At 41.8% G+C, this 28,000-nt stretch overlaps 4 protein-coding genes across 6 annotated transcripts in view; 2 read left to right on the top strand and 2 right to left on the bottom strand.

Annotated features, from left to right (window-relative positions):
* Window positions 1-2,283, bottom strand: part of LOC135483329 (homeobox protein cut-like 1) — a 72,564-nt gene extending 70,281 nt beyond the window's left edge. For both annotated transcript variants that reach the window (XM_064764124.1, XM_064764122.1), the window contains exon 1: window positions 2,209-2,283. In XM_064764124.1, the coding sequence (XP_064620194.1) occupies window positions 2,209-2,271 (63 nt within the window). In that variant the 5' untranslated portion in view covers window positions 2,272-2,283. The remainder of the gene's footprint in view (window positions 1-2,208) is intronic.
* A 240-nt stretch (window positions 2,284-2,523) lies between these two features.
* On the top strand, window positions 2,524-11,402 carry LOC135483331 (nucleoporin 88-like). The gene is made up of 15 exons (XM_064764125.1): window positions 2,524-2,774; window positions 3,230-3,399; window positions 3,632-3,757; window positions 4,008-4,277; window positions 7,040-7,217; window positions 7,458-7,611; window positions 7,769-7,864; window positions 8,068-8,152; window positions 8,426-8,530; window positions 8,776-8,925; window positions 9,188-9,310; window positions 9,503-9,649; window positions 10,144-10,270; window positions 10,618-10,736; window positions 11,019-11,402. The coding sequence occupies exons 1-15, from the start codon at window positions 2,544-2,546 to the stop codon at window positions 11,089-11,091; spliced, it is 2,154 nt and encodes a 717-aa protein (XP_064620195.1). The 5' UTR covers window positions 2,524-2,543; the 3' UTR covers window positions 11,092-11,402.
* Window positions 11,358-15,347, bottom strand: LOC135483332 (dehydrogenase/reductase SDR family member 11-like). Its single transcript, XM_064764126.1, has 6 exons — window positions 15,178-15,347; window positions 13,710-13,931; window positions 13,230-13,324; window positions 12,783-12,915; window positions 12,416-12,496; window positions 11,358-12,091 (listed from the first exon to the last, which is right to left on the bottom strand). Exons 1-6 carry the CDS (start codon window positions 15,307-15,309, stop codon window positions 11,951-11,953), a joined length of 804 nt encoding a protein of 267 aa, XP_064620196.1. The 5' UTR covers window positions 15,310-15,347; the 3' UTR covers window positions 11,358-11,950.
* A 2,183-nt stretch (window positions 15,348-17,530) lies between these two features.
* LOC135483333 (nephrocystin-3-like) lies at window positions 17,531-27,990 on the top strand. Of its 2 annotated transcripts, none has more exons than XM_064764128.1 (22): window positions 17,531-17,571; window positions 18,159-18,274; window positions 18,527-18,688; window positions 18,827-19,337; window positions 19,564-19,699; window positions 19,907-20,187; window positions 20,323-20,507; window positions 20,661-20,747; window positions 21,057-21,189; window positions 21,444-21,617; window positions 21,741-22,103; window positions 22,917-23,014; window positions 23,309-23,494; window positions 23,821-23,956; window positions 24,214-24,378; window positions 24,585-24,685; window positions 24,809-25,032; window positions 25,231-25,567; window positions 25,809-26,030; window positions 26,169-26,340; window positions 26,667-26,987; window positions 27,270-27,990. In XM_064764128.1, exons 4-22 carry the CDS (start codon window positions 18,876-18,878, stop codon window positions 27,423-27,425), a joined length of 3,939 nt encoding a protein of 1,312 aa, XP_064620198.1. In that variant the 5' UTR covers window positions 17,531-17,571; window positions 18,159-18,274; window positions 18,527-18,688; window positions 18,827-18,875; the 3' UTR covers window positions 27,426-27,990. The 2 variants fall into 2 exon arrangements, with proteins under 2 accessions (XP_064620198.1, XP_064620199.1); XM_064764129.1 differs by having other exon boundaries at window positions 17,547-17,571; window positions 18,094-18,274.
* Window positions 27,991-28,000: the final 10 nt, after the last annotated feature.

The following is a 28,000-nucleotide window of genomic DNA, read 5'->3' on the forward strand; positions in this document are numbered from 1 at the left end:
TTCATCTAGGATATTGGTTCCAATGCACTGCGTGCAAGAGGAACAAAGAGTTGAACGACAATACCGATCCATTCAATTCCACACGAACAATAAAACCAATCAATATTGCCTGATTTGAATACATGTAAAATAGGTCCGTGATCAAGCTGGATCGAGCAATCTGATGCCGAGGGCTTATCAATCAATAACATAACTGATGTGGTACAATACAAACTCCAATTTCCTAGATGAAGTTTGAAACTTGCCGTCGTCACAAAAGCATACAAATCACACATTGAATAGCTGTGCTGTAGATATTCACCAAATCAAATATTACAAAGATTGATTGATGATTCTGAATTTTTGATGCAAGTGCAAATTGAAATGGGGATGGTTTTCACGAATACAGGAGAGTGAACAAGAAATTTGAATATTGAGAGCTTATGGAGGGAGGGGGAATGACAGCAAGTGATTTTATCTAAAAATCACTAACTCGAACTCACAGTCAATCTCTTACCAAAGAAATTATGGAAATAATATCAAGACAAACTCTCTTGAAACTTGTGAAAACCAATCAGATAGGCAAGTCTTACCAAGAACGAAGAAAGACAATAATTCTTGGGTTTTTATCAATCAAAAATTTAACACACCTGGAGGTAGGGCAATTAACCAACCAATAATCAATCAACCAAATTGATGACTTAACTAACACTAAGCCCCAGCAATAATCAACTCTAAGAGGCATTTTTAATTGAAAGCAATCAGACAGGCCAACTGGGCCTATAATGTCAATGTCTGAGAGGGATTTGGATTGTTGAGTTACACTCACTAATCAATTTCTAAGGATAATTACTTTGATTACAAATTGGGTATTGAATGCAATCAGACAGTCCAGTCAATCAGCTATTGAAAGGAAATGTATAAAGCGACTTAAACTCAAATTCTAAGTCAAGGGTATTTACCCACACAGCCTGCTAATGCTACTCCGAATTCAATTGGCAGGACTTGGTACTGATGATGGGATAGGACAGTTTAGATAAGGATTCATGAAAGTCAACCTAGTCCCTGCATAACTTCACTGTGTCTCTGCCCACATCAGCAGAAACTCAACAGGTAAATGAACCAAGATGTTTGCAAGCACGGCACAGAATCTTTCCCAAACATTTACTGAGTGACACACTATATGTCTCAAGAGCCAACAGAAGGAAACTGATGCTATCATACTTCATCAGGCATTTCTCAAAGTATCAGTCAATGCAGTCTCCAGGTTCTATCACTGACCCACTTATCACCAAGCATCCACAATGACTCATTATCAGACAAAGACAACCAACAAGCAGTTCTGACAGTAATTAAGTTTAATTTTCAAACATGCAGCAGGACACAGTACATGACCAAATTGTTTAATCATGAAGCATTCCTCTTCATAAGTACGGGATTTTTATATGGAAATGTAACTTCAATGAATGATTGAGTTACAATAACATTTCGAATGGATGATGAAATAATTTTTACACCAACATTAAAAAATTTGGAAATAAATTTATAATTGATAATTTTTAAAAGTACAAACCTCAACTTTCTTAAATATGTCTTATGTGTAGCCACAATTTATAGAATAGATAAAAAACATTGCATCACAGTGTCACTGGAAATTGGTCAATGCCATGCCAGAGTGTGGCAGAGTGATCGCGGCTCTAAATACAAGTCGGCAGGAGCCAGCAACACAAAAGAACGAAATCTTATACCATACACAGCTCAGACATCACTGTTGACACACTTTTACCTTGTCTCCAAACCTCAACTCAGCAGTCACAATGCATTGACTGATGCTGGGCTGTGCCAGGTAGCCAGAAATAGAAGCCACAGGCAATCCACTTTCCTCTCGACAATCACCTCACTTTCTCTTAAATTATTCTTCTTGTCAACAACAAAAAAACATTACAGTCAGGATATGAAATGAACACTGTAAATGAATGATGACACATGAACTTGCGTGAGAAACTCAACATAAATCGCATCAGTGAATGCAAACAACAGACCATGAGACAGACAGATGACACAGAAATCGCCATATTGATTTTTACTGATATTTTATCAATCAAGATCGGCTGGATTCCGAGCACGATTTTTCAGCCTTTGTGACAAGACATGGCTATCAAAAGCATAGGAATAGCAAGTATATATCATTACAATGACGACACCCTTGTTTAAAATTAAATAACTTACCTGTAGCTCTTGCAAATCGAATGTTTTCCAATACTGACACATCGACTGCACATTCGCAGCCATCTTGACGGGGATTACAGCTAATCGATTGGTCACGTGATGAAACGAGATCGAAGTTGCAAACTTTTATGGATGCTTTTTTGATCTCAATGCATGGCTTCATATCAAAATGAATACGCTTGATGTTTAGCCTACAGCTCCTTCAATCGAATATCTTTGTACTCAACGCCCTACGGGGCAATAAAAAGCTGTGAAAGCAGCTTTATTTATTGATTTCTTGAACTTGCGATTTGGAAATCGTGCGGCGAGATTTTTCGCGATAGTGCGATATCAAGATGGCAGCCTCCATGCAGTGGCGGAAATCTTTGAAATTTCATGATATTTTCCAATATTTACGCAAAGTGCAGGAACATGCAACGAAAGAAACAGATTCAAAGGACCTCTTAGCAGTCAGAGGTTGTGATATTTACGTGTGGAACACAAATGGATCCGACATTTTGACGACAAACCTGAAATACATTGCAGAAAAATCTGACCCAGAAAAATCTTCCAAGCTTCCATTTCAGGTGTGTGTCACAACAGTACAGTGGTGTAAAGTTTTTATGAATTTGGACCCTTGCTGTTGATATGATGATGACTGTATTCTATGTGGTCTGTTCCTATCAGCATCAGCCTTCGTTAGCAGGAGCCAGCACTCCGGCTCGGCAGCCCTGAGAGTGAGACACTTGGATATAGCGAAAGGCGAAAGTGAAAGTGTGAACACATTGGGGGTCCTCGTCAGCAATGCACCATTTCGGTACTCAGTGGACTGCATTAAATTTGTAATTGATGCGTTTTTATGCCAATTACGTAAATGTTGGTGACGGTATCCAGTCAAAATGCCCCTCGTCAAAACGGCCCCTATTTTATATTTTTCATTTCTAAAACAGTCTGATTCTCTATTTAGATAGTCTGATCAGTTTCTTTTGTTTCATACTTTAAAATTAACGTTACATGTTATTGCAAATGCTTATTCTTTCAGAGATTGTTTTGTACTGATCCTCCCTTATTTGATGTTGAAAGTATCTTACTGAGCCCAACTGGGAATCTTCTTGCCCTGATTGGACCGAGGGGCGTTAGTGTTGTTGAGCTGCCGCGTCAATGGGGAAAATATGCCAGTTTTGAAGGTGGCAAGGAAAAGATCAACTGCAGGTTGGTCTACTTGAAATTATTATTATTTTGGAAAGATTGATGAATAGGATACATGTAACTGTGAGGTAACATGCTAGCTGATATCAATGACAAGTCATAGGAATGATTCATATCATTCTATGACTTTCTAGTTATCATTGAGTTTACTGTAAAATACCTTTGAAGATAAATTTCTCATTTCTTTCTTTCATTTTGCTGGCATGTTATGTTTATCTTGAACTCTCCTTTGCAGGACTCATGCGATAGAAGAACGCCACTTCTCAAGTCACAGCAAAGTGAAGGTGCTCCATGCTGCTTGGTACCCTGGAAGTGAAACTGATTCTTGTCTTGTGGTGCTCACATCTGACAGTCAGCTCAGGTTTGTTGAAAAATATCCCTCACTCACTCACTCTTGCAACTTGACATTTTTATGTCAACTGCCACCACATCCCTCCAGTCATTATGGTCCTGAGAGCCGTCAGCACAAATACTCAATATTGTGGCCAAAACTCACACACCTAAACCATCTTTGGAAATGTAAAACGAGCCAAGCCATTTTGATAACATTGTTTTACAAAATTTATCATTTGATTCCATGGCGCACTGTTAAGTTACTGTTGCTATTTCAGATTCTATGATGTGTGTGATGGACATGCCCCAATCCAGGTCATCCCATTATCAGATACCGACTCCGAGTTTGGATCTACTGTTGACCTGTCGACCACAAGGAAGGGTTTCACAGTGGCACTTGGAGAACTACCTGTTTCCTTTGACTTTGGTGAACCGATCCCTGTCCAGTATGGCAAGCAAGAAGACCAGAAAGAGATGGTGCAACTCATCTATATTCTTTGGGGCAATGGCAATGTTTATTCACTTGCTGTTAGCCTCACGTCAAAGAGGTGAGCTTCACTTGAAAAAGCTGTGCTCTAGCCTCTTGGTTGGCCTCAGCTCAGCCAAAAAGATGGTCAAAGTACAAGGCCAACAAAGAGCCCATGGCACATGCCTAAAACAGAGGCCACCACACCAGGCCACCAAAGATTTTTACAGTGAAAGGCCAACAAGAGGCCAGAGCAAAATGCCAACAAAAAGGCCAGAGCATTAGGCCAATAAGGAGGCCAGGCAACAAGGCCTAAAAGGAGGCCTATCAATCATGAGGCAGCAAAGATGGTCATATATGATCAGGCTGTCAAATATAGTCTGTCACAAAGAATCTAATGAGCCAATGTCCTTAGTCACTTTGCATTGATCGTCCGTGGTGGATATTATATCGTCTGACAGTTTGATCAGCAAGTTGGATAAGTTGGAGAGTAGAGCAAGTCTATGTATTGATTTGTGTATAATTGATGACAGGGGTATTGATCAAGGTGTCATTTGGAGATGGTGTGATTCCCATGTATCAGCGAGATCAGCTCTATGATTGATCACTATTGGATATCTAGATTAATCATTGCAACCGGCCCCAAGATTGGATCCTTTTCAACTTGTGACAGTTCTATGATGTCTGGGCTTTGAATCAGTGCAGTTACGGTCTGGTCTTTTCAAGATGTACCGATCTTCCACATTGGATGGTCGTCAATATTGATTTTCAAACCTCAAGATTTTTGAGACATTGTCATTATTATAGAATTGATTATGTCTTCCTCATCACCTATCTGTGGTCAGCTCCAGTGTTCATCATGCATAATGTTGATGCGTCTTCCTGAAAGGTCCTATTAAGTACTAGCTTCACTCACAACAAAAATTGATGTATTAAATCATTTACTTGATTGCGAAGCATTGATTTGGCAATTTGCCCTTCAAAGTTTTTAATTTGATCTCAGTCAATATCTTAGAGAAATTCAGATAAATCAATTTCAACCAAAGGAGAATTCTTCCAATATTTCTCCAAATTAGAAATAACCAAAATCAATCAACTGTATCTTGTATTGATTAGATTCATGTTGATCAATTTTTCAATCCTAAGATGTCACCAACATTTCACAACAAATCTTTATTCTTGTCAATAAATACCAAAATCTTTAGGAAAATCTTCAGACCGGAGTACTAATTGTTTTCTTTGAAATCTTTGTTCCTGTAATATCCTTGTCATTGTCACATCAACAAACTTTTCTGCTAAAAAAGCTCTAGACTATGTAACATTTCAAACATCCGAAGTCAAAAACCATTCTCTCATCCACCACCCCATGACACTTGCCAATCTTGTTACCATCTCCCAGTATCTCATTGTTCTAACCAATTTCCATTACTGGCAAGCCATAACCATTTATCAGTGTGACCATTATTGACCTGATGTCTCGGTGAAATTACTTGGAATACAAGTTATCGATCATCATTTTATCAATCATATATGAGAGCTTGATCAGGTTGGCCGGCCTGGTATCGAGAGCCCACAATCAATCATCCAATCGACTTGTCGTCTTGACAAACTACTCCGGTGTCACGCTGGCATTGATGCTGCTTCATCCCAATAGCTGGGCTTTTCAATTTGTAATGCTAGCCACGATATAGATTTCTAGTCGCCCACATCTGCAAGTATTGAAAAGTTTTCCCGGATCAATTATTGGTGAGGTGAAGTCATTTGGTCAGGGCAAGTAACCAAGGAGGCAAGGTTTAACAGTTTGTTTGGAGGAAGGAAATCAAGACTATGTTGAAGCGATCCAAGATGTGAAGCTGGCTGTCAGCAAATCTTTCTCAATGATATTTCAATCTTATGTTTAGTACGTGAACTTTATGCACCTACCAACAATGAAAAATGGGAATTTTAAGTTGAGTGAAAGTCATCTGTTACCAGTGTGAGTATAGATTAAAGACTTCTAGTCATCACATCACTGAAAGACATAACTCCCCAGGAGAATGCTATTGTTAAAGATGTATTGATTATCATGATTCACCACATGATTAAATATTCTGGCCGGACGATGCTCAATTGATTTCCTGTATTGTCAATATCCTGAGGTATTGACCTCGCTAATGAAATCCATTGATTATTGGCTGCCAATAGAATTGATTGGACGCCCGTGGAGGATCCATACTCACGTAGCACGAAATCAATCAAACTGCCAAGTTCTTTTTTTCTTTATCCCTTTCTTGTTATTTTGACTCTTTCTAAGGTTCTCAGTGCAGTGTAAAGTGATAAATTGGTTCTTGTTAGCGAGATAATGTCATTCTACAGCTGATGATGGCAGTCAAGAAGACGTATTACCTACTAATATATCAACAAAATATAAGAAATTGAGAATCTGAAATCAATTGGTGTTTTTCGATAAAAAGACCCCTTAATCTTTTTATGTATTGATCCTGTCTCCTGGTACAAGTTCTATGACGGGCTCAATATCGTAATCGAAATCATGATTTTTGGCATGTCGTGTCTGCAGTCCATAAGGTTGATTATAGGTCAATGATGAGGTGATCTTGACAGGGATGGGAAAATCAAGCGATTTATCTTCTTCAGTGTGGAAATTCGATGATTTTAAATGATGGTCAGGTTTATAAAGTAACGTTATTCTGACCATGTGTGATGTTGATGATCTCGAAAGAAAGTTGAGCTCTATTAGGTGGTTGTTTATAACCTTTGGTTGAATGAGAAAAGGAGAAGCCTGAATAAGAGGCACAAATGACCCATGCAATGGTTCTGTCTGAGATTACTATTCTTATCTTTTAGATTTTCTAAACCCCAGTTGACCGGCCCCCTGTCCATGCATCCACCGGCAGAAGATAACTACGGAACTGATGCATGTTCTATCCTGTGTCTGCGTAGTAATCCACCGGTGCTGGTCGTCGCTACGTGTTCAGGCAACCTTTATCATTGTGTGGTGCTCAATCAAGAAGAAGAAAAATATGTAAGTGGATTTAAGCCTGTGACTGTCAGAATTACCCTGTGACCGGTTTGGCCAAACTTTGCTAATAAATAGTCCGTGTGGCTTTGCAAACTGGTAAACTGGAATCGACCAAACAGCACACATGATCTCTGTACTGGTTACATGCTGTTACCTTTCTTAAATTCCTATAAGTAAATACCACCTTGTAGAAAATGTACTGTTTGGAGTGTACTATTTCACTGATTTGACTGTTGATTTCAGTGTGAGTTGTTCTCTAAGCAGCCCATACCCCTGCCAGAGTCGACTCTCTATGTCTACGAGAGTGTAGAGCTGGAATTATCTTTGACGACCGTGGCTATAGAAACAGATGAAGTCATTGAGGACGACTTCTCTTGTCCAATCAAATTACACAGAGGTAAGATCATTTCGGTGAACTACAGCAAGGATCATTGTCAAATTGTTGGAACAAATGAAGACATGTTGGTATGGAGATAAAAGTCCTTTGCAAGCATGATAAATTTCGAATCTCTTATTTGCACTATCCCCACAGTATCTAACCTTGACCTTTGCAGATGATGCCACCTCTATCCGGTACCATTGTTCCCACAGTGCTGGTGTCCATACCGTTATCCTGCCATGGATAGACAGCCTGGAAAACTTCTGTTTAGGTAAGGAAAGAACTGCTCATCTTATCACAAATATGTAGAAATTGACATGTTCTACTGCAACCTTGAAATAAAACTACATATCCAGATCACGTCTGAAAGCATTAAAGTAGGCAGGGCATCATGAAGTTTTATGTTCTTTTCCAAATAGACAGGTTCCTAAAACTTATACGTCGAGTGGCCTCATTTAATTCTTATTTTTCCAGATCCCTCCTCACCTGAGATCAAATTCAAGCAGACAGACGAGGCCATTGTTGAACATCTAGTGTGCACTAAGCCTGTTGCAACCAGGTAAGAATATTTGATACAGAGGTTTGGAGGAATGAGGTTTGCATTGACTGGCTTTGGCGTCTGACTCGGATTATGGGATCAAACCCAGTGTGTTGTCAACTTTGTTCCCTGTAGAGAACCCCACAATGCCTTTGACGTTCTCGTAAATGTGACATATCATGAGTTGACTTGACCAAAGCCATACTGGGTTCTCTAGCTGTCCATGCACAGTCTCTCCATCTTTGTTAATACCTTATCATTATTGAATAACAATGTAACATATTGTCATTTTAGCCCTCCGTCACCCATCTTTGGTTTATGTGTGGTAACTGACACTGTCCTTGGTACAACCCTTCTTGCCCTGACGTCAGTGTATGAGTGCATCGCATTACCGTTGCTGTAAGTAGCTAGATAACTACTCAGGAAAATCAGAGGATTAATCTTCGATGTCCAATAACCATATAGTCATAGGTGTACCCCTTGTCATCTCGTAGATTTTCAGACAAGACGCATAGTGGTAATGGTATAAACTTAGCCTGGGGCTCCCCGGTACGCTATGGTACATTGTGACAGAACCAGACACATCTGTTTAACAAAGTCTTGTGTTGTGGTGGATCTTTGAATGCTTTGTCCATCTCTTTCAGCTCGCGCTACAAGAGAGATGCAGGCAGATTACTCTCCGTGTCAGGTTCAGGCAAGAAGTACCAGTCTCCAATGAAAGAAATAGCACGAGAGCCTTTTGATATTCATATTCAAAATGCACTCGCCAGAGATGCTTCAAATCCCCTCCTAAAGTGAGAGTTTATGTATCAACTTACCTCATTCAATACAGGCTTCTTCTGTGGCTCCCTTTAAATAGTTCAAGATCAGATGGTGATGTAGAGAGAATCTATTGATAGAACTTAAAGAGGAAAGCTTTAAGCACTTCGGATGAGATGGTCGCATAACTGGTTTGATTGCCCTCCAAATTTCTGCTGATACTCTTGTTAGAATAGATCCATTCGTTGGCATTTATTTTCAGGTTCTTGCCTAATCTTTTACTTTTGCTCTTCACAGAACAACATCAAAGACAGATCTCTCTCCCCAGGAATGTTTCCAGCTGCTGAGTCGATCAACACAGATCTTCAGAGAGGAATATATACAGAAACAAGAGCTGGCCAGGGAAGACATACAGAGAAGGTAGCAGTTTGACATTATACATGTACTTTCTACCTCCTTGCAAGCTTTTTTGCATTGGAGATCAGCTTTTGGACATAAGATTGGCTATATTGAAGGTACTGTGGTACATATACATGTCTTTGTAAATGTCTTTGACCATTTGGTGATGCCTGTATAGCAGTCACTCTCATTGTCATCAATTCTGTCTTGCAGGGTACGATTCCTTAGGGAGCAGAAGAAATATTTATCGAATGAGTTACAGAAAAGTCGGGAGGCTCGGAACATCTTGACAGACAAGGCCAGACAGATGGCGGACAGATACGATGATACTTATGAGAATCAGCGCCTGATTGTACAGAGGTAAGTTTGGTTGAACACAAAGTACAGTAGAACCTCTCTATTGAGCACACCCTCAGGACTGACAAGTGCTGTCCTTAATAGAGAGGTGTCCTGATTAGAGAGGTCAAATTGAATGGAAACAACCAATTTGGGACCAAACCTAGAGTCCTTGATAGGGAGGTTGTCCTTAATAGAGAGGTGTCCGCTAAGGGAGGGTCCACTGTAGTAGGGTAAGAGTCACTTCTCTGCCTTGATGTGTGATGTGTTCTATCATCCAACCGTCCAATACTAATGTAGGCATGCACTTCTTTATGTTATCAGTGCCAAAATCAGAGCTCATTCGTATAGAACATAAAGGGCAACCCCTGATACTGAATACACTCTAGCCTAGTCCACTATGAAGCTTTTGAAGTGCTTTGATACCATGTAAGCCGCCATACTGTTCGACATTGGACCTGTATGTACCCTGGTCTGCCATCTCCGGTTCTTTTCCTAATATTTTACGGTTCTTTCAGGGTTGAAAATGTCCTAAGAAAGGTGCAGTCGCGGTTACCGGTGCTCTCAGACGAGGAGAAGGACATGCATAAAGAACTCAAGTCAATCGAAGAAAGAATGAAACGTTCGAAGAACTCTCTTGAACAAGTAAGCCACCATCGTCAAAGACATTAGTCCTGTGTAAAATGTGCTGATATGCTCTCCCTGGTCATTGTACTGCATTGTGAACACCACTTGAAGTTCTCCAGCATTTGATCTGTGTTCCCTGAGATTAGCACCAACCTTCCGTAAACAGAATGTTCTCCGATGTCCAACACATTGGCACTTATTTGAATGAAAACATCAAGATCATATTGGTACCAAACAACTCTCTCCATTTTGTCTTTCTGCTCCCCCCCTTTGCCCGTTATCAACATAGCCAGTAGTTGAAAAGATATCTGGCACGAAGGCAAATTAGTCATCCTGGCTGACTGTTCAATCACAACCATTTTCAGATCCGAGTGAAACAGAGGTACCAGAGAAATCAGATTCTCCACCAGCAGGACGAGGAAAAGCCTAAAAAAGGCATGCCAAACAAACAGTCTACAATGATCAAAACGTTGTTAAAGGACGAGTAAGTCTTAGCCAGAACGTCTTTCATGATCAATCCATTCTTCATCATGCTTTCAGTTGTTGCAAGCCATTTTAAATTCTCTACTTTTGTTTGTCGTGGATTCAAGCCACTGACTTTAACATAAAGAAAATTCATTCAAGCAAGTTTTGTGCGCAAGACAAACATAACTCGCCCAGCGCTGGCCTAACTATGAAATCACTTATGTTTTCCCACAAACTTCCAATGGATAAAAACTTTAATTGTTAGTATGAATTATATGATGAAATTTGTTTGTCGTTTCAGGGGAGACCAAATATGTGATATGGTGAAAAATCTCAAACTGGTGATGTCGCAAGTTGGAGTCATTAACCCGTAAAGCAGTGGAGCTTCATTGGACCCGCTGTCGGTGGAGCGTGCTGGAGTCCTCAAACTATGGACTCTGTTTAACTGTGACAGACACTTGAGGTTATACTGGGGATGCCTATATTACTCACTGGCTTACTGAGAACATGACTCTCCAGAATGACATGGTTTCCGAAATGGACTACATGTATGAATTGTGTTGTCGTATTGAGCCAAATGTTGAAGGCATGAGAATCTCTTGGGAGTTTCACATCGAACTAAATTGCAACAAAATGATAGTTGATAAAATGTTTCTGTGTATTGACATGTGTTGCATTGGGCCAGGTTGCTCTATCAACGTTAACAGTAACATTGGCTAATATACTGGAAGAGATGGGTTAAGCTGACGCTGGAATGTCATGTGTAGAAGTGACTCTGTGCATTGTGATCACTGGTAGTGAAAGAGCTCAACCAGAATATGTGAAATTTTAGATGTTCTTCTACTTAGGTTGGACTTCCTTACAAAATGAGAGAGCAAACCTTTGTACAGTCAATCAGGCCCATTTCATACTACTGACTTGCGGTTTGTGACGATAGGTTCCAATTTTCAAAATGCCCCTGAGATGAGACATGTTTTAAAGTCTAATAATGCAATTTTTTCAATAAAGATTTTTGTACAGATATCTTGTCTTTTGTTGCTTTGTTTCTCCGAGACACTCCAATATTATGCACATCCCAAAAGCTTGTGTGAAACGTCAGGCAGTCATAAATGACCCCTTCAGTTTGCCTCAAAGAGACACTGCTCATATTTAAGACTGTCTCAGAATGCGACATGATAACATATTCTGTTTTGTATTATATATCCACATCAGTTGTGATGAGGCAGTTGTCCTTCAAGCTTTGCTGTCGTCTGTGTCGCCATTCTTGAATGAATCTTCGTTCCTCCCTGCCAGTATTAAGTCGTAAACCTGAACATGTGATGGTGTCCCAAGTGCATATACAACGGCGTCTGATACATCGGAACACTCCAAAAGCTGAAATCAACATTGTGCAGCGTTATTATTTGAGAACCAGTGTTCAACTGATGGTCAGAGTCCAGGTGTTCTCGCCATTTGGCACTCGCATCCTAAGGAAGAATGACACAATGATAAAGAGGAGTGTCCAGACCATTGACACTGTCCACAACATAAAGAAGTCTTTACTATACTGGTGTCTGTTGAGGTTCCTGACAGTGCAGACGCTGTCCACTCCCCATGATAGCGAGCATTGTCTGTGACAGAAGGTGTCCTGACTATGAAGACATTGTCCATGATAGCTTGGAGGTGCCTATATGAGGACTGGTTGTGCCCTAAACTTACCCCATGGTCATGGTTAGGATTATCATCATTATCGACTTCGTCATCATCATCCACACTCTTCACCAACCCGGGACTAATTGCCTGAAAGAGAAGATTCCTTTAGTTCAGAAATGCAAGTGTCTTTCCCAAAGATAAGGGCAGAATGGAGTTGCCCTCTACCGACTTTACAATTCAAGACCAAAAATTCTAGGCCCAATGCCTACATCTGATTCCGTAGTGTGCTGGTTATCACATCTGTCTAACACGCAGAAGGTCCCCGGTTCGAGACCGGGTGGAATCATCTTTTGTAGATTTTTCATAATTTACTTTTTTGTGAAGTTTCACTTTTTGAATGGTTGTGACTTTCATAATTAGTATGTTTCCTTACCGTGATTCTGATATTATCTATTTTGAGTTGTCTCAGGTGCGATCTCATGCCTTCAACTTGACATTTGATGGCTGCTTTGGTGGACGAGTAGAAATGCCAGAGTGGGTCCCTCGGAGTATAATGCGCATCTGAACTGAAATTCACAAAGTAATGTTTCCCTGATACCTGGGTATGGTAGAGCTAATTACATTATCTGTTGTATTTACAAATGAATCCAATGAGATCGGAGCATGGTCTCAACTGGTACAGTGTGGATAAGATAAATCTTGTCGAACGGGAGAGGTTTGGACGGGACGGCACATGTTGTATGTGACAAAGACATCCTGACCAACCCAACTACTGTCCTTCCTTTGACCGTCCTGGCGTCCAGCATCTAGAGTGAACGCGCGAAAAGAAGAAGACACAACGATGTGTCTTCGAGATTATTCTTTATGAAGTTATCTTTACCTATTGATATAAACCAAATGTCCATCCCGGACGCCTCGTATTCGCATCGACTTGATTGCTTCTCTGGCGACAATGCTATATGCCAAGACATTAACCTGAAAGAGAGAGCCAGCGACACTCAAGAGGGCACAAGAGGAGCTATGCAGGGATGGCGGAATGGACAGACTCCTGAGTCTGGACCACTTTTCAGGCAGAGGACCTGCGTTTTGTCTCATTTGTCTGAAGATCATCAAACGGTAAAATCAAGTAATCACACTGAAGAAATCAACTCTAATATCATGACGTCTAATATCATGATTCATCTGTCCGGTAATGACATAAAGGATTCAATCATTGCGCAGGCTAGTTGTTGTGATATCATTAGGAGGACAAATTTTTGATACGGGTACAATCACTGCGATTCATTCACAATCACTGGGGTTAAATATTGGCTCTTTTATCAAGAAGATGGAGGGATGAGAAGCGGAGGAGAAGACTTACCTCCAACATTTCGCGCCAGATCTGCGTGTTTCCCTCAAGTAACGAGGCATCCGTATGTGAGAACCCGGCACAGTTGACACAGATGTCCACCCCGCCGTACATCTCTTTAATCGTCTCAAACATGGTCAGGATATTGTCTTCCTTGCTCACATCGCATCTCAGAGGGAGCAAGGAGCCACCAAATAACGCACCAACATTCTCTTTCAGTTCGACCGCAAGATCCTGAGACAAAACGAAAACAAATGAATTGTTTAGAATCAAAGACGCACGTAAAACCCTGACATCCGAGTCCAAGCTCCGTATAGTTCAGACTTCCCCGATGCAGGAGGGGACATTCGCCCCCTAAACCACACATTACTGAGCAAATAAGCCTCAGTTTTCATCTTTTCATACCACTTGGAGTTGAATTGATTTTCATCAATCCTGACTGACCCACTAAAGGCCGACGTTTTCATTATGTCTTTAGTCACGGGGCCATTCTGAATGGCACAATCTCTGGCTCCCACATTTGATCGGCTGACCACCTGTTTCATCAACAGCTGACTCCCCGAACTGTTCATAGGCCTAACCATACTGTATTTCATTGACTGAATGCTGGCAATATCAATATCATTGTGTATGCCACTCTGCCATGGCATTACTTGGTGGATATGCCTCTGTAGAGAAGACTTAGTTCTGTATTGGGTGGATATCGATCTGTGTGCAGTGAGCAGACGAGAGGGCAGGTGAACGCGCTGCGTACAATAAACTGAAGGGAGATGAAATGAATGTAGTCTTTATGCTCTAAACTGTCCCCCAACTAGTTCCATCACCATCGCAACTGGTCTTGTGATGGACTCATCCCTGGGACGGACCAGATAAATCTTTTATAGCGTCGTTTCGTTATATAACTGGGGGATGATTGCTTGCATTGTCATACATGCGTTCCTCTGTCGTTAGTTTGTATGGCATCGATTCCTGGCATGCTGTCTCGAATATGGTAAACGATATGAGTATTTCACACCCCCAGTTCATAACGTCTTATTTTTTACAGAACAGCTGTATGTTCTAAATGGATTCTTAATTGCAAAGACTCGGGCCGGTTGTTAGAGGACTATGCATGTAGTAAGAACTTGGACTCAATATACGTGGAGGCCCGACAATATCGAATTAGGCCGCATTAAGAGCACCGAAGGGGCCTTCAGATGATGTGGAGTAGTTCCTCCATTTGAAAAGCACAACCATTGACGTCAAATCCACCCGCGAGTTATTTTAGAGCAAATTCGTTCAGTTGGATCACACTGAGTTAGCAAAATGATATGGTTGCGAGTAAGAGTTCATCACAGGACGAATTTGATGTCTTCGGCGGTGTCGCAATTACGCGACAGCTGCGACATCGAATCAAAACCAAGACCTACACCGAATTGAAAATGCCGTGCAAAATAAGGCCTTCCCAGCCAAGGAAAACAGAAGTCTCCTTCAACTCTACCTGTATTCTCTCCACGTCCTTCCCACAGCCAACCACCTTCAAGCCAGCCTCGACCAGGGCGGAGGCTATGGCAGCACCTATCCCAGCAGACGCCCCTGTCACCAGGGCTATACGTCCTCGCCATCGATCCATCGTGGTTTCTCAATAAAAATCAAGCTGACTGTACTGTCAGGTTGCCAGTGGAGCAAGTGGTAAGAGTTCACGCCACCTGCTCGTTCAAATATTCACTAAAGTGTCTTTATTTGCTGATGAAACGGCGATCACTTGTCACAATCATACTTTATATGAAACATGACAAGGTTTGATCGCTCGAGGGGGGGGGGGGGGCAGCGCGGTATGCTATCATGCGTCAGTACAATGCAGTATGATCCGGAACATTGGTAACCATTTGTTATAATGTGGCAATATTTTCCAGTATTCTCACAGTATTCTTAGGAAATCACATTATACGCCCAGTATATAACATTATAACATTATTCTATGTCACTATAAGACTCTTTCACCAGTCCTCACACCTCTTTTTTCGATCAATATTGTCTCATATCTCTCACCATGTTGACAACGTGGCAGAGCAGCCAACAAGACTAATGTGGCCTGACTGTGACTGTCTCATTTCTCTCATCTTGTTGCCAACACGGTGGAGCAGCCAAGACTGATTTGGACTGGCTGTGACCGTCTCATCTCTCTCACCATATTGTCAACACGGTGGAGCAGCCAGGACTGATTCGGCCTGGCTGTGACTTCCTCAACCTCTCTCATCATGTTGTCAACACGGTGGAGCAGCCAGACTTCCTCATCTCTCTCACCATGTTGACAACTTGGCAGAGCAGCCAAGACTGATTTGGTCTGGCTGTGACTGTCTCATCTCTCTCACCATAATTATTGTCAACAAGGTGGTGCAGCCAAGACTGATTTGGCCTGGCTGTGACTGTCTCATCTCTCTCACTCACCAGCAGCCAGCAGGATTGATTCCTGGCTGTGACTGCCTCATCTCTCTCACCATGTAGACAACTTGGCAGAGCAGCCAGGATTGATTCGGCCTGGTTGTGACTTCCTCACCTCTCTCATCATGTTGTCAACACGGTGGAGCAGCCAGGACTGATTCGGCCTGGCTGTGACTTCCTTATCTCTCTCGTCATGTTGACAACTTGGCAGAGCAGCAAAGACTGATCTGGCCTGGCTGTGACTGTCTCATCTCTCTCACCATAATCATTGTCAACACGGTAGAGCTGCCAAAACTGATTAGGCCTGGCTGTGACTGCCTCATCTCTCTCACCATGTTGACAACTTGGCAGAACAGCCAATACTTCATGATTTGGCCTGTCTGTGACTGTCTCATCTCTCTCATTATGTGGTCAGCACGATGGAGGAGCCAGGACTGTCAAACAGTTGTGTGAGCTCACTAGAGCTTGCACTTACATATAATAGTGTAAAACTAAAATTAATATAATATATATATATAAAACCGTCATCGGATGCACATCCGATATGCCACGAGATCCTTTACCGTCAATTGCCTTACCGTCTTCGGATGCGCATCCGATATGCCACGAGATCCTTTACCGTCAATTCCCTGACCGTCTTCGGATGCGCATCCGATATGCCACGAGATCCTTCACCGTCAATTCCCTTACCGTCTTCGGATGCGCATCCGATATGCCACGAGATCCTTTACCGTCAATTACCGTCATCGGATGCGCATCCGATATGCCACGAGATCCTTCACCGTCAATTCCCTTACCGTCTTCGGATGCGCATCCGATATGCCACGAGATCCTTCACCGTCAATTCCTATACCGTCATTGGATGCCACGAGATTTTTTGTTACCTCACCGTCAATTCCTATACCGTCATGGATGCCACGAGCTTTGTTCGCGTTGTAAAGGTTTCGGGGATACGACCAATGCATGCGAGCACCGTCGGCGGAACCCCAAACCGCCCTCTCGATCTATCCGTAAGAACAAGCCACTCTCGTGACCGTCACAGTTACGGACTCCGGACCTCCAGACTTTAGAGACCGAGCTTTTCTTTACCTTACAATTACTGTATACTCGGCGCCTCACTTATGTGTGTTGTTTTTTTCACATACATTGTTCTCGTGGTTTACGGAAAAGTAGGCCTAAAATGTTATAGTGTCTAAAAACAATATTCAGTTAATGGAATTACACTTTTTTCCATTACTGCTTGCTTGATATTGCCCTAACAACTTTTTCATGAATCAATTTTGAGCATTATGTTTACAACGTAGTTATTATAGCACGAAATATGAGTCTAGAATGCCAAATACTTGCAACTATTATGTTAATCACTGAAATCTTAGTGTACTAATTGCTCGCTATAAGCTAGGTTATTGCGCCCCTAAACCAACGTACTCCCCGGAACTCAAACTTTAACGTGAGTTAATTGTAATCTTACTCTCTATATACCAAAGTGATTTACCTAGGAATACAGTTGCACTTCACTGAAAACTAATGATGTGTTGATGAGTTCAATGAATCCTTCGATTCCTTTGGTTTTCTTGGCGAACTGACGTCCGACAATCAATGACCCGTTGACGTGTACCTGCAATACGCCATTAACGTAGTGTGTAAACAGATCTATTTTTGGACGAAACTCAGCTCCTTTCAAACATTGGTCCATTTCGCCAGTGATGACACTGCTTCTAGGCTGTACCACAGCACATTAAGCTGTAGCAGCGCCAAGCAACAGTCAAGACAAATGTCGGCTGCCAGCCGCAGCTGGATCAACCCCCTCGGGCCTCGCCCCCCCCCCCCCCCGTACAACTTGAAGTAAACTGCTTGAATAAGCTAGCTTGTCGGCCTATATTTTTACTTTTATGCCATTGCCATAGTACGTGTTGACAAACGTTGCCTGTGAAAAGGGTCGTTTCAAAATGGCCGAAATTTATTTTCGCAGGGTGTCTATTCAAATTGCATCTGATGCCAACCGAATTGTGACGACTTGTTTCTCCAATCTTTAAGTGCACAGTGACCAGCCCACCACCAGGTAGAATGTCCACCATCACCGAAGGAATTGATCGCATTCCCGATTCTCTCGGCTTTCTGGTCCTCAATATGAAGATGGTACTGTACTTGGTGTAAGTTCTGCAATACATAAGTAATAAACATGATTATCCACAGAATGATGCCAGAGTCAGATTTTTATGTTGGTAAGCTGGGCTGAGTTGGATTTGACAATAACGGATTTTGTAAGGGAATTGGTCTGTAAAAATACAGTCTGTTTGATTACTGTAATCAGCAGTGTATGACCGGTCATAGGTTGAAATGTATGTCTTTCAACTGTTTTGCTGATTCCACAACACTGTTGGTTTATCACTTCTCTCTTTCAGTTTGGTGGAGAACTGGAGAATGACGAAGTAAAGGCAGATATTTTTATGAACCTGATACAGAAAGCTGCTAAGATACAGATGTCAGCTGATGACAGGACGCCATTAAAAAGACTATCAAGTTAGAACCAATCCGAAGCATAAGCTCATCCGTCTCTACATTGTGTAGGTTTAAAGCCTTTAAAATCTGTCGAAATACAGATTTACCCATGAGACATTAACTCGATATATCACAACTGTGTGACGATGTCGACAGACGGTGATTGATTTTTCCTGTCATTCTTTTGATCTGATATATTTCAGGGTTACCGTTTGATAACAAGTTGAGGCACATGCTGGCCAGAGTACCATCATGGGTACTGGGAGTTCTATGTTGAGATCCCAGGATGAAGATGACGTCCTGGGAATTGAATATGAAGGCAACAGTCATGGAGTCATCAAGCGCATTCCAATTGAAGTCAAACCACGTGGAAAGCTGGGGCTGCGTTCAGTTGGCTCATTGGGTCGTAAACCGAAGGGTGGGAGCCTTCAGTCAGCTCTCTCTGTGGACCTTGAGAATCCAGAAGCGGAGAAAATTAAACGCGAGTTTGAGATGTACAGAATGCAGAAAGAAAATGAGATTACGAGTATGGAGAAGCGAGATCTGAGATTGGACACTGAAAACAAAAGGATGAGGTCTGAGCTGCAAGCTTTACAGAAAACATGTACAAAGTTGAGAGCTGAGAGAGATTCTGCCCAAGAAGCTGAGAGGCAGGCTCTGGCTCGTGCTCAGACATTTGAAAATGAGAGAGACAAAGTACAGAGACAGTTTAAGGTGAGTGTTCTTCACTCAGTTCTGTCTCATTGAGTGCTGTACTCTAATTTGCTATTGCTATGCTGAAGAATCATATTACACTTTCAATATGCTTCAGAACCGTTGAATGGCTTTTTTTCTGTACATCCATCTTTAGACACTCCTATCAGCTTAACAAAGATGGAGTCCAAACTGATCAGCCCATTAATGACCAACTAATTATGTCATAATGCCATTCCCATTGCAGATATTCAGAGAAACAAAGGAAAGTGAAATCCAGAACTTGTTGAAAGCGAGAAGAGCATTAGAGACCAAGTTGTCCAAGAGCAATTTGATTGTGGAAGATATGGAGACCTCTAAAGCTGGATTAATTGATCATTTAGGTTGGTACTCATTGTAATTCCTTAGTTTTTTGTGTATTTTTAGTGAAATCCTAACGATAACCACATACATGTACATGTACATCTAAGAGTTATTACTTGTCGCTTGGTTCTCACACTGCTTGAAAATATACAAATTCAGTGGCTGGGCTTATCCTTGTCACCTTCTCTGGCTAGTAATAATTCCATTCTACCATGTGATTATTTCAGGCAGTTCAAATCCTGGTGACTGGTGGACAGCTTTGGAAAGTGAACCTTCCTTAGGCAGCACCACACAGCTCCATCAGCCAGTGTTTCGTGGCCCTGAGTTTGCACACAGCACCATGGAAATGGAGGGACCCTTTACCAATGTCACCAAGGAAGACTGGCTACATGCTGCTGCTAGCCTGGCACAAATAACATCAGGTGTGACTGAGGTGGTTAGCAATACTATTCGGCTGTACATCTCGGCTCCTGCCGATATGTGTAAGGAGATGATTCTATTAAATCAGGTAAGGCAAAGAAAGAGTCACTTGGCTAATCATACCAATCGTACAATGATTCCATTTAAATATCAAACTAACCCCAAAAAGAACAAATGCAGAAGAAAAGGAAGAATTCTTAGACAAATTTTGTTTCAATTTTAGGTTTATCTGCCAAAGCTGCAGCAGCTGTGCGAAGTTGAAGGCCGTTACCTTGTTTCAATCCATATGCCTTACAGTGAGAAGGATTGTCTCTCAGATCAGGCTCTTGAGAGGCTTTCCTCCGCCAGGGCAAGACAGGTCCAACAGTCCACTATCTTCTTGGCCTTCTTAGGGGACAACATCAACAGGTAGGCTTACGTATAGTCTTTTCTATTTGTTTTGTGATTCTGATTCTGAAACTCAAGTGGGAGAAATTGACCTGCAAAGAGCTGTGTTCCTGCTTTAGTTCTCAGATCAATGTACTTCATTGCATCTGTCTTATCATTCTAATTTCATTGCAGGTTTACAGGGATTGAGTTTCGTCTTGGTCACCTTGACAGCCCTGGATCAAAGCCAGCCCTCTTCGCCTTCACTAGTGCTGTCAGAAAGTAAGTGTTCTACGACATGTGGTTGCTGTGGGAGAAAGTCACTGTCAGTGCAGTTCGGTGTTCCCAGTTGGTGCCAATGATAGCAGTGGCAACTATGGTGATAGATGTGTCCTGTGATCTATCCATGGTTTATTGCTTTAGTCACAGATACCATGACTCATAGAGACGGGATTATTTGTTTGCTCTAGTGGTTTCTGTATTTTCCTCCACGTACATAACATTGAATATTGTAGTAAATATTTTCAAACATGAGTGGGAGTATTGATTTTAGTAAAATTTTCAATTATACTTTCTTTGACCTGTTTTTAGTCCATCTCCTGAAGTGCGAGAGTTGAAATCCAAAATTTTTGAATCTGGTAGCTGCAAGGTCATTGATGGATATTCTACACCCGAGGAGGCTACACAACACATTCACAGAGAATTGGAAAGGATGTTTAAAATTGTAAGTGATGGAAGTTCGTCAGTTGGAACACAAGACTTTACATTCTCATATTGAGTACAAAACTCATTACAATCAATTCAGAAAAGGTTAAGCAATCAGCATCATCCAGTGATAGACGTTGTTCTGTCAGTCTCAGTGTTTTCACCAGTTTGCTTTGCTCCAAATCTTCACTGACGGGGCTATTTGAACCAAAAGCTCAATGTTGTGAAAGCTTTCTTCTTTCTGTCTATAAACTGTCATTTGTTTTCTTTCAGGAACTTGGAGTTGACATCAAAAAGGAGCCCACAGATCAAGATTCTGGTTTTGTTGATGATGAAAGTTCAGAGCATCTCTGTGGAGGTTACATCTGGGATCCACAGGGAGATTATGAACAGATTGAAGCATTTGACTATGCTGTCTCTTCAAGTTGTGAACTGGGATTTGAAAAGGTAAGAAATATCAACAGCATCCTGTCCACATTTACTCAAAATGATCTGGTTTCTTGTCATAAACTGTTCATGAAATGAATAATTGATACATGTATGTTAATCTGTTTTGGGTTTCTTTTCCAGTATTATGAACGTCTCAATGCACACGTCTCTGCTGCTGGTCCACTACCTCCCCTCCTGATCTCAGGACCAGACGGCTCAGGGAAGTCACTGCTGATGGCCAAATGGATACAACTACAGCAACAAAAATCAATGGGTGCGCTCGTGTTGTACCATTTTGTAGGAAACAGTTCTTCCTGTAGTGCAGACGCCTCTGTGATAATCAGACGACTGACAGCACAGTTGATGCAGCATGTTGCATCACCGCCAGCACTGACTGGGGATCCGAACAGACTTGTGGAGGAGTTCCCGCGATGGCTGGAGAAGATATCAAGCAAAAGCCCAGGAGGATTACTGCTAGTTCTCGATTCTATTGAAAGATGTCAGGTGGGTTGATTTTACTGATACATATCCTACCTCTTTCGCAGGAGTTTAATAGTCTTAATGCATTGTCGGGGTTCTTGGCCATAACAATCAACCAGTGATACCATCGTTGGCTAGAGTACTTTGCAGAACTATCATATGAGGTTGCTGTAATGGGCCCATCAACCAGTGTATCCGATATTTTAGCACGTTGAGTTGCCTCGGCATGGTAGTCAAACCTAAGCTACCTATTTTGACTCTGCCTCGGAAATTGCAGCTCCTGAGATGATCTCCACAGACGAGTGCGACTTCAAAGAATAAGAGTTTTGCTATGAACCGTCTAAGTAATCTTCATCTCGTCGTATCATGCATTTTCAGCAACTGTCCAACTGCTCCAATATTACCTGCTTAGAGAGAAAAATGGTGGTAATGAGAACATGATATTGACTTTGATGGATGTTGTTACACTTGCACATGTGAAATCATGGACAATTAAAGCACATTCCTCATTTTATCGAATGCTATGAGCTAAATGGTTCCTGCTTTTTGTGACTTTTTTCATCTTTTCCTTTTGTTATCTTGCACCAGTGGTGTCAGTCATCAGTGTCACACAAACATGGGTAGCCTCTGTATCAGACCACTGGTCTATTCTCATAAAGCATTCAACTTCTTTCTATCTATATGTCCTGTGGGAATTCACTATCAAATGTGAATTACTCATAACTTCCAAAACAATAGATAGGGCCATTGTTGAAACCTAACAGCCTGAAATCTTTTTAAAAGTTTTCTCAATTTCAATTATTGAACTCTAGTTGTGTTCCTTTTTTCTGTGTTTAGCAAGCTGAGAAAAATCTCAAGTGGTTGTTGGATCCGTTACCTGTGGATGCGAGGGTGATTGTGTCTGCCAATGGTGAAAACTGTCCACAGGCTTGGAGGTAGGAATCAACTTAATTTTTCATTAGAATCTGTATCTTTGGTAAAGTTCAGGACAGGATGTGGTGGCAGAAACCAAGAATTAGGACTAGGGAATCTGTCAATGGCTAAATTGGTGCACATGACATTCTGTTAGAAACCAAGCCTATCTGTTGTGTGTATGTGTGTATTAGCGTTTGTACCAGGAGGATTCATCAAGAAGTTGGGGTGTTGAATGAGCTTTTCTGGTAGGTCATTTTCTTGTTTTCCATATGAATGGAAAAGGTTGATAAAATCGGTTTTCATCTCTCCCGTAGGTCATGGCCAACCATTCACCTTGAGCCTCTGACCAGTAAGTGTGTGAAGGAGTTGGTGCAGACGGAACTATCTGGAAACGGACTGACGCTGGACCCAGAACAAGAGAGCCTCATTCTTACTAACTGCCGGACGACTGCGACATGTAATCCCCTATACGTAATGGTTCTAAGTAGTGATATCAGCAGGTCAGTTAAACAGTTGTATAATTCCATTCCCTCTTCTGGGGAGCTTCATGAGAGAAAAGCCAAGCATTAAGCATTGAGGGGTTGGTTACTCCACCTTTGGGACTGAAGAATGCTGTCCCTGGTTGATAGCTAGTGATGGCTGGGGTAAAATTGAACGTTGATGACCAATTTGATGCGGAGTTTAAGTGTCGTTTATAGGCTGGTGACCTGTTGTGAATGGTTTGTTTGAAAAGCTTCACTATCATCTCACCCACAGCTGAATGAGGCATCACCGCTGAATTGTATCAACTCATGTAGTATTGACACTTTAACTGTCACTTTTCCAGGTGCAGCAATAGTGAAATGAACCGGCGTCTGAGTAGTTTATTATGCTGTACGGACTGTGTGTCTCTGATCAAGATTGTGCTGGATACGATACGACAAGAGAATGAAACTCCTGACACGAGAGGACTCGTCAAAAAGGTGAGAAGCATCCACTACTCTAACTCTTTCCTTTAACTTGTTGAGTGTGGTGGTGCACCTGTTTGGATCACTACTCTCAGTCCAATGATCATGGGTTCGAACCCTGGCCTGGTCATTGCTTTGGGCTAGGCTCAAAGGCTCAAAATACTGTAAGCTCAGTATGAGCCGATTTCACAGGACTTGTTTTCAGCTCTATTCATACATTGAACTGAACCATTGTCTACTGCTTCGCCTGATAAACAACTCAAATTTTTCAGATCCTGCGGTTTATCTATGTGTCAAGGAACGGTATATCAGAAAACGAGGTGCTGGGATTACTGCCGAATGTCGACTGGAACTTTCTGGGGCCACTGATCTATGCTTTAGTTAGCCAACATATCATCACATACATATCTGGTTTAATGGTGCTAGCTCATGAACAGGTAATAAGGTTTTGTGATTATCTACTTTCAGTCTTCCCAACAAGTCAGGATCCCGTTGTTCATCTCAATCCAATTTGGCATTTGTGTGATCTACTTCACTACATAGAAGTAAAGTTTTAATCGATCAAGCCCAGATCTATAAAGTAAATATGATTGATGTACACCATTATGCATCTACTTATTGCCTAATTTTCTTTATATTTCAGGCTCAACGAGCAGTTTATGAGAAATATTTTAGTGGAAATGATACCAAGGCCATAGAGAGTACGAGAATACTCTACATCAACTATTTACTTGACTTCCTACAGTAAGTTGAATCATATCATAGCAAATAATGTCATCCAAGTACAAAATACCATAATTAAATAGGAGCTAGAGTTTTAGGAAGTTCAATCTTCCACAAAATTTCATCCATGGTGTTAATTTTCAGGCCTGGAAAAGTAACGTGCCGTGTGGCAGATGAACTTCCTTGGCACATCTACCAACTGGAGAACAAAGCGAAACTACATGAATGCATCCTAGTCCTGTGTATATTCCTACGCCTGTACGGCCGCGGCCGCTTTGCTGAACTGATTGGCTACTGGAACTTTGTTGGTGCTGATAAGGTCACCATGGCTGAGGAATACTTTGAGGCCACTAAGAGACTAGAAGAAAGTAAGATTCTGTTTGAATTAATCAGAGACTTATTCAAGTTCATATGGAAATGTCACCAGCAGTCTGGTGACTGATAACATAACAGTAGTGACAAACATAAGAGCGAACTTCTCTGATCAGTGAATAATGGATCCACCCGTGTTTAGTAGTTTGTCACATGACTGACTGACTCTATAAGATTTATACATTTGGTTCCAGTGGTTGGAGATTGCAATGGAATGATTACACTGCCTCGAATAGCTGATATGTGTGAGGCCCTTGGTAGATTTCTGCGCGACATAGGCCTCCTTGACCAAGCCGTCCACCCCCTACAGCATGCCCTTGAGGTGAGGGAGACAGCCTTAGATCCTGATCATCCAAAAGTTGGCCAGTCGCTACATCAGCTCGCCGGACTTCACGCTCAGTGGGGCAAGTTCAGTACCGCCGAGGCCCTCTACAAACAAGCATTGGAGATCTATGATAGTACACCAGGGTTTAGTGCTCTTGTGGCGAAGGAGTTGGATGCACTGGCCGTCCTCTACCAGAGACAAGAAAAGTAAGTAACAAAACAATTTTCACAAAATCTTTAGAGTTCTCAAGTTCATGGCTCATAGAGCCAACAAAATCAGTTCCTTACCCGAGAAATTCTCATTGTGGCTCTGTTGTATGCTCCACGCAGAACAGAAAGCTTTGCTGTGGGTCGAGCGGGAGGAACAGCACTGCCCACTGCTCCTCTCTCTAGTCTATGTTGTTTGGGTGGCAATTCCAATTCTCAACTAGATTTCTAACTTTTCCAGACATGAGCTTGCAGATCCACTTCACAAAAGATCAGTCGCTATCAAGAAGAAACTCAAGGTGCCCAAGTCCTCTTCTACCAGCTTCCAGAACACTCGAGGTAACAACATCTTACAGAGACGAGCCTTGCACCTGGAGGAGTTAGCTATGGGGCCGGATTCACCAGACCTAGCCAGGACCCTCAATGAGTTAGGAGTGTTGTATTATCTACAAAACATACACGAGTAAGTAATTGTACCAGGGTTTATTTCTATCATACAGCATACCTCCAGCAAGCGATTTGATTCTTTGCTTGTCATATTCTAATGGCCTGACCTGTAATGACTTCTTGACCTGAAAAAGCGCTGTTTGTTTTCTTTCAGTTCTGCTGAATCATTCTTCCGTCGCAGTCTTGAGATTCGCGAACGACTTCTTGGTGATGACCATCCTGACTTGGCTCAATCCCTGAATAATCTGGCCGCTCTGTATAATGATAAGAGAAACTATGATGATGCTGCTCCACTCTATGAGAAGGCATTGAATATACGACTAAAGGTAAGTCATTGTGCCTCACAAATGTACTGTATTTTAGCGACTTATATGATGTTACCTGGGCACTTCCAGAAAAAAGGATCCAAGGAAACTGGAGAAGGACTGTAGGCCTGGCAGGGCAGGCACTTAACAAGATGGGGCATGAGTTGATATGTGGTGCACAAGACTAGTGGATGTATCATGCTCTCTATAGAGCTATGAGTTTATGATGATGATAATGTTAACTAGGCTTGTTGGTGTAGATTAATCAAACCAGCAATCTCAAATGCAGGACCAAATGCTACCAACTTCTGGTTCATCTTATCCTCTATCTTCTTGCCTATTCACAGCATCATTCAAGTGACCATCCCAGCGTAGCATCAATAGTGAAACACCTTGCAACATTGCGCAAGAATCAAGGTGAACTGGACAAGGCAGAACCACTCTACGAGATGTCGGTGGAAATCCGAGAAAAATCGTTTGGGAAACATCACCCGTCTGTTGCGACAGCTCTGGTGAACCTGGCTGTGCTGTACTGTCAAACCAACAAACATTTGTCTGCTCTTCCATTGTATGAGCGAGCTTTGAAGATCTATGAGGACAGCTTTGGTCCGAGTCATCCCAGAGTTGCTGAGACGTTAAGAAACCTTGCAGTATTGAGATATGACCAGGTATGTGTAGTACTGTGTCACTGGGAGTTACCTAATGTGAATGTTACATGGACATTCTGCGGACAACATAATCAGATGAGATGTTCGATTGCTAGTCTGATGCCAATCTTACTGGTATGGCTTAGATAGTACAACTCTCTTTCATGTTTCTTTGTTTATTGTGAGGCGTTTCTTAGATTTGAATCTTGTAGTATACCAAGAATTGGCAAAAATCTTTTCTTCTGTAGAAACTGTTTAACTTAGAGACAGGTTGTGCTATAAGGTTAAGGTTCTCTATTTCAGGGAGATTATGAGATTGCTGCTAAACTTTACAAGCGGGCCACCGAGATTAAAGAGGACACACCAGGGTTGAGGAAGTCATCAGGACAAAGCTCCGGTGAAGACACCACGTCCACAGTGAAAAACGCTCGCAACCAATCAAATCAGTACTATATGTGAACAATGAGATACACAACAGTTTTCTAAGTGCCAAATAATTCATTTTGTTTAATTTTGAGATTTGGGCCATTCTTGAGAAAAGTACATGCACGTGTCTGGAGAAACACGAGGGAGACTCAGTCCATACATCAGGGCTGTCTCCATGGCTGAGAAATGGGAAGTTTTCAGTAGGGGGTGTGATGGGGAAGGGGTTGTACAGAAAGCTATATTTGCCTGTACTTAATGAATGGTACTTAATGAAGAGCTGACAGATCTAGACTTTGTAGATTTGTAGCTTTACAGGCCAGTACTGCTGAAGTTTTGCAATGACTTTTAACAACTAAAGGTGCTTTTGTTATGCATGATACATCATGGCTGTACCAGCTTCCTGTCAGTAGAATTTCATTCATGGGTTAGGTGAATGAAGTTTATCTACTACTCTAGTTTGCACTTAAATCCTTTTAGAGCTTCTTCTCAGTCCCACACTGTTGAGCTGTTGGGTCATCTCGAGTAAATGTGCCTTTCAAACCTGGTCTGCAGACAATGCATCAGATCAAGTTTTGTTTAGTAATCCACTATGCTGCTGAAAACATGAC

Source organism: Lineus longissimus, chromosome 2 (genome assembly GCF_910592395.1).
Source record: "Lineus longissimus chromosome 2, tnLinLong1.2, whole genome shotgun sequence".
In the NCBI taxonomy this organism is placed as follows: domain Eukaryota; kingdom Metazoa; phylum Nemertea; class Pilidiophora; order Heteronemertea; family Lineidae; genus Lineus; species Lineus longissimus.

Excerpts from the sequence above, each read along its gene's own strand:
- LOC135483331 (XM_064764125.1), top strand. The coding sequence starts at position 2,544 with ATGGCAGCCTCCATGCAGTGGCGGAAATCTTTGAAATTTCATGATATT. Across the intron at positions 3,400-3,631 it reads AAGGAAAAGATCAACTGCAG|GACTCATGCGATAGAAGAAC; the intron begins GTTGGTCTACTT and ends TCTCCTTTGCAG. Across the intron at positions 10,737-11,018 it reads AAAACGTTGTTAAAGGACGA|GGGAGACCAAATATGTGATA; the intron begins GTAAGTCTTAGC and ends TTGTCGTTTCAG.
- LOC135483332 (XM_064764126.1), bottom strand. The coding sequence starts at position 15,309 with ATGGATCGATGGCGAGGACGTATAGCCCTGGTGACAGGGGCGTCTGCT. Across the intron at positions 13,932-15,177 it reads AGGACGTGGAGAGAATACAG|GATCTTGCGGTCGAACTGAA; the intron begins GTAGAGTTGAAG and ends GTTTTGTCTCAG. Across the intron at positions 13,325-13,709 it reads TCTGGCGCGAAATGTTGGAG|GTTAATGTCTTGGCATATAG; the intron begins GTAAGTCTTCTC and ends TCTCTCTTTCAG.
- LOC135483333 (XM_064764128.1), top strand. The coding sequence starts at position 18,876 with ATGGGTACTGGGAGTTCTATGTTGAGATCCCAGGATGAAGATGACGTC. Across the intron at positions 19,338-19,563 it reads AAGTACAGAGACAGTTTAAG|ATATTCAGAGAAACAAAGGA; the intron begins GTGAGTGTTCTT and ends TTCCCATTGCAG. Across the intron at positions 19,700-19,906 it reads TGGATTAATTGATCATTTAG|GCAGTTCAAATCCTGGTGAC; the intron begins GTTGGTACTCAT and ends TGATTATTTCAG.